Source organism: Glycine soja, chromosome 10 (genome assembly GCF_004193775.1).
Source record: "Glycine soja cultivar W05 chromosome 10, ASM419377v2, whole genome shotgun sequence".
In the NCBI taxonomy this organism is placed as follows: domain Eukaryota; kingdom Viridiplantae; phylum Streptophyta; class Magnoliopsida; order Fabales; family Fabaceae; genus Glycine; species Glycine soja.
In genome coordinates, this window is record NC_041011.1 from 13,773,627 (window position 1) to 13,778,357 (window position 4,731).

Sequence of the window (4,731 nt, forward strand, 5' to 3'; positions counted from 1 at the left end):
TTTGCCAAAAGCATAGACAATGTAATCATCATTGTCTGCAATGCCTTAAGCAACTAAATATATCAAAGAGACAGGAGATCTTATACATGAGAAAAAACTAAAAATGAAGTTGGATTTACACCTGGATTTTAACCAGCTTGTCAATTCCAACAAAAAGAAAAGAAAGACAAAGGAGAAGAAAGAAGAACAAAAAAGATTGGCCTCCATCTAATTAAACTTGGTGCTTAATTAATTGTATATAGTTCTCAAATGGGAAGCCAATTAAGGATATGTAGTCATACCAAATAATTAGTTCACAAATTAACTAAGATTTAAGAATAATAAGATAATAATTCAAATAGAGACATTATATATATAATAATAATTAAAATAAAACCAGTTCAGTTCCATTTTTTTCCTTCAGTCAATATTATCGATCCTGTTCTACTTCAGATGCAGGCTCTTCCTCTTCTTCAAAGCCATCAATCCCATAAGCTGCATGGCCACTTCCAAAGGCTTTGATGTGATCCTTAAGGGACCTCTTGTGCTTGAAATCAGAGCCACAGATGCAATACCAAAGCTTGCCACAGTTCTTCTCATGTGTTCTCCAATCACCTCTCACGGCAAAGGCCTTGCCACATTTTCTGCACATGAAGGGCTTAATCCCATGCTTCCTCTTGTAGTGTGTTTGGAGGGTTCTGAAGTCTTTGAGGGGCTTTGCTCTTGGGTGATCAATGTTGTTCCTGCAACCTGGGGAACAGCAATAGCATGGAAGCCTAAGCATACCTGTTGGTTGGGTACCCCTCAGAGATTCAGGCCCTTTTCTGTACTGTGATCCATGCCCCCACATATGCATCTGACAAAAAGAAAAGAAAAAGAAATTAAAAAAAAAAACAAATATTATGGATGCCCCCCAAAAAAGAAGATAACTAGTACAGAGAAAAAAGAAGGCTAAAATTATCATCAAAAGCTGTATTAGTCAAGTACATGTTGTAAAAATTTAAACATTAAAGTTGAATTTGGATTTTGGACTAAGCTGGCACAGAAAATAACTGTCTCAGTATATAGCCACTAAAATATGGAACAAAGATGTTTTCAATTTTTCTCTGAATGTGTAAGGAATTATCACACATATTAATCATGTAATTCAAGGACTTCGAAATAAAATTAAAAAAGAAAAAAACCTTGAAATGTATAAATTTTGTGAAATTTGTTTTAGGTACTTATTGTTAGCTACTATTTTTATTTGCAGTGTGTACATGATCTGATGCAAGGGTGATATATATATATATATATATATATATATATATATATATATATATATATATATATAAAGAGAGAGAGAGAGAGAGAGAGAGAAGGAGGGTACAGCTAATAGCTATGTCTGTGTAAGAGACTTTCAGGTGCGGGAGGTTTTTGGATTTAGATAGAAAAAGGCCACAAAGAGAAAGAAATCTTGTGTTGTAGGAAGAAAACACTGCAAAATTTTCAGTTCTATAGGCAGCTGCAAGCCAAATACATAATGAAGCACAGACTTCAATGCACCAAAGGCATAAAGAACATTGCCTGAGTAGTTTAATCAACGAAAAGGATATCGATGTAGGATCTGGGGTCTCAGTCACAGTTTTAACCAGGCCGGAAAATATTAATTTGTTCATACATTAATTAGTACCCGTTTCACCATGCAAGAAAACAAAAAAAGCTCAAAATAATTTTAATCATTATGATATAAGTACAAGTTTAAAAGAAAAAACAAATGACCCTGGTGGAAGAAAAACGGAAGGAGAAGAAAAAAAGCAAAAAAGGCAAAAAAGGACAATGCTTTTCCTCTTATTACCATCCAAATTAACAAAATCATTAATTTTATTTCATATGAATTGGGAGAAAAAGAGGTGCAAGCAAGGTTTTAAATCCCCATTACGATTTCATCGTTCCTCAATATCATGAAAAATCATGGACAAATGCAGTCAGAGACTTAAAATAACTTTAATTTGACGTTGCGGTCAAAATCACAGTCACTTATCATTTTTCAAGATTTTATATGTGAAAAAAAAAAAAAAGAAGAATAAGAAGTAGAAGGGTCTATGATTTTTTAGTAACATGCGTGTCGGTTAGGATAAAAATTTTGTTAATTTTATGTTAGTACACTGACCTGCATGTTGTTGTATCTGTTGAAGGTTTTGCAACAAACAGGACAAGAGAACTGAGTAGGACCAATGAGAATCTGAGAAGGTGTAGGGATCCAGTACTGTCCCTTGTTGAGTCTGTTAGACAAGAACCCTGAAGAAGAAAAATCATCACTCCCATTATTATTATTATTACCATCTTGTTGTTGTTGTTGTTGTTGTTCTTGGTCTGTGGAACAAGCTGAAGAAAGCACAGAAGCGATCTCAGCAGCACTAGGGCTTGGCAACCCAATGTGAAGTGCAACAGTGACAGTTTCATCAGGACCATCTTCTTGATCTTGTTCCTCCTCTTTGGGGTGAAGGTGATGAAGAAGGGTTCTGTTGTTATTGTAGTTCTCTTCCACATCCATGGCTGTGCAAAAATTGTCCTGAAGAATCTCGTGATCCTGATCTTGTTCTTGGTCATCATCCTCTTCTTGTTCCTCTTCATTTTTTGGGCTGAGGGTTAGAAGAGGAAGGGCTACTCTCAAGGGAGGGGAAGGGGGCGAAGAAGAAGAAGAAAAAGAAGAACAAATAGTGGTTTGAAAATTGTGGAAGTGGAAAAAGGTGTTGTGGTTGTTATTGATGATGTTGGAACCATTTTGGTTGAGGAAGTTGTGGGCATAGGGATGGTGGTGCTGGGATGAAGGGCTTGGAGAAGGGTAGTGGAAGAAATTACTACCTAGTGGTGAGAAGAAATTGGAGTAAGGGTCTGCCATGGGTGGAATATGAAAAAAGGTTTGTGTTTGAGAGAGTGGGAACAGTGCAAGACTATGTATATATGTGTGTGTGTGTGTGTGTGTGTGTAAAAAAGGATTTTAATAATTAAGAAAGAAGGAATGCTGGTAATTACAATTTCATTTTCGTTCTTATTAATTTATTCTTTTAGAGAGAAAGAATACCGCTAGTGGGAGTTTATAGTTATGGAATATTATTCAATTAAGTTTTAGTTTATTTGTTTACACACAATTTATGTATTTTTTATTAATAAAATTTTAGATGAGTTGGATATGGAGTTTTATCTGACTTAAAGATAAGTTTCAAGACTTAAAATATATTATAAAAATACTTACATATTCGTTACTAACAAGATCTTTATACTCATAATAAAAAATTAAAATTATATTTTTATAAGATACTATTATTTCTTATCAATTAAATCAACATTTGTTAACTATAAACTATAACAGTTTAATTATGCACGTAGCTTTTTGAGAAACAATTAATCTGTTGTTAATTAATATAATAAGTTTTTTAATAATTCGTAAAATGTGCAATATTGAGTGATAAAAAAATATTGATAACATATTCTTTAATATACATTTTTTTTGGTGTACAATATGGTGTCAATGAATATTAATCTTAAGATTTCATACATCTATTACAACCCTTATTACTAAGTCAATAGTGATTCTCTTTAAAATATTTTTACTAATATGATTTTTCGTGATTAAATCTTTATTGAAAATTATAAAATAGAAAATTGTTTTTATCTCATTTTTAAGTATTTTGGATAAATAGTAAATAGTATAAAATATCACCAAATAACTAATAAAAAAATATTTGAAAAAGTGTTAAAATGAAACTGTTACTAATTAATATGTCTAAAAAATTCAATGACTTATCATTATGTTTCATCTAATGATTATTGTAATCTACTAAGGTTAATCTAGTATAGAGAATTGAGATGAATGCACGAGGACTTAGATTAATTCTTATTATAGTCATTGTAAAAAAAAAAATCTATTGATTCTTGCTACTCATCTTTCAGATTTCTCTTCCCCAAATGACTTAAGCAAAATTTATATATGATAAGTTTTAATCACAACCACTATATTTTCAAGGAAATTATATATGATTCAAGCTCCAGATAATATATCATAATTTACAATGTTGGAATGCTATAACTGTGGATAAAGAATAAATGAAAGAAAGAAAAAAGAAACATACACATTGAATAAAAATGGGTAACGGGTAAGGTCTCATACACCCATTATATCAAAGTTTTCAATTTATCAATTTTGTGTATATAATTTATCCCCATTTCATAATGGAGAGTCCTCCAGTTGAATCCAAGTGAAATCAAGGCTAATTCCTTAAGCGATATTTAGATTTCACTCTTGCCAATAAATAAAAAATCATAATTGGAAAAAGTGACTTGTGATCAATAAAGTTCTTTGACAATGATATTAGTCATTGACAAAATCAATAAATAATACTAAAAATATAGTTAAAATAATTACTAACATTATAACATGATAGATTTGCCTAGTGGTTAGACACTCCGCACAAAAACATTGTGGGGATAATATTTTAGGAGGTGTACTTTAATTTACTCTGTTATATGAGGAAATCTTTTGAACCAGTAACAATCACACTCCAAGCCAAATTAATCTTTCCACCCAATAGACTAGAGGATATATGTGGCAGGATCAAAACATATTACTAACAATATTTTCTAAATTAAATGGAAATATAGGATAGCTAGGGAACATCTCCTAATTTGAAGAGACTACACATATTTAATCCACGGTGAAGAAAAAAAATATTTAACCTTATAATTTTTAGAGTAAATTAAAGTACAGCT

General features: G+C 31.5%; 1 protein-coding gene across 1 annotated transcript; it reads right to left on the reverse strand.

The window, feature by feature from the left end:
• Positions 1–2,943, reverse strand: LOC114370768 (zinc finger protein WIP2-like). The gene is made up of 2 exons (XM_028328159.1): positions 2,132–2,943; positions 1–835 (listed from the first exon to the last, which is right to left on the reverse strand). Exons 1-2 carry the CDS (start codon positions 2,861–2,863, stop codon positions 410–412), a joined length of 1,158 nt encoding a protein of 385 aa, XP_028183960.1. The 5' UTR covers positions 2,864–2,943; the 3' UTR covers positions 1–409.
• Between the last annotated feature and the right edge of the window lie 1,788 nt (positions 2,944–4,731).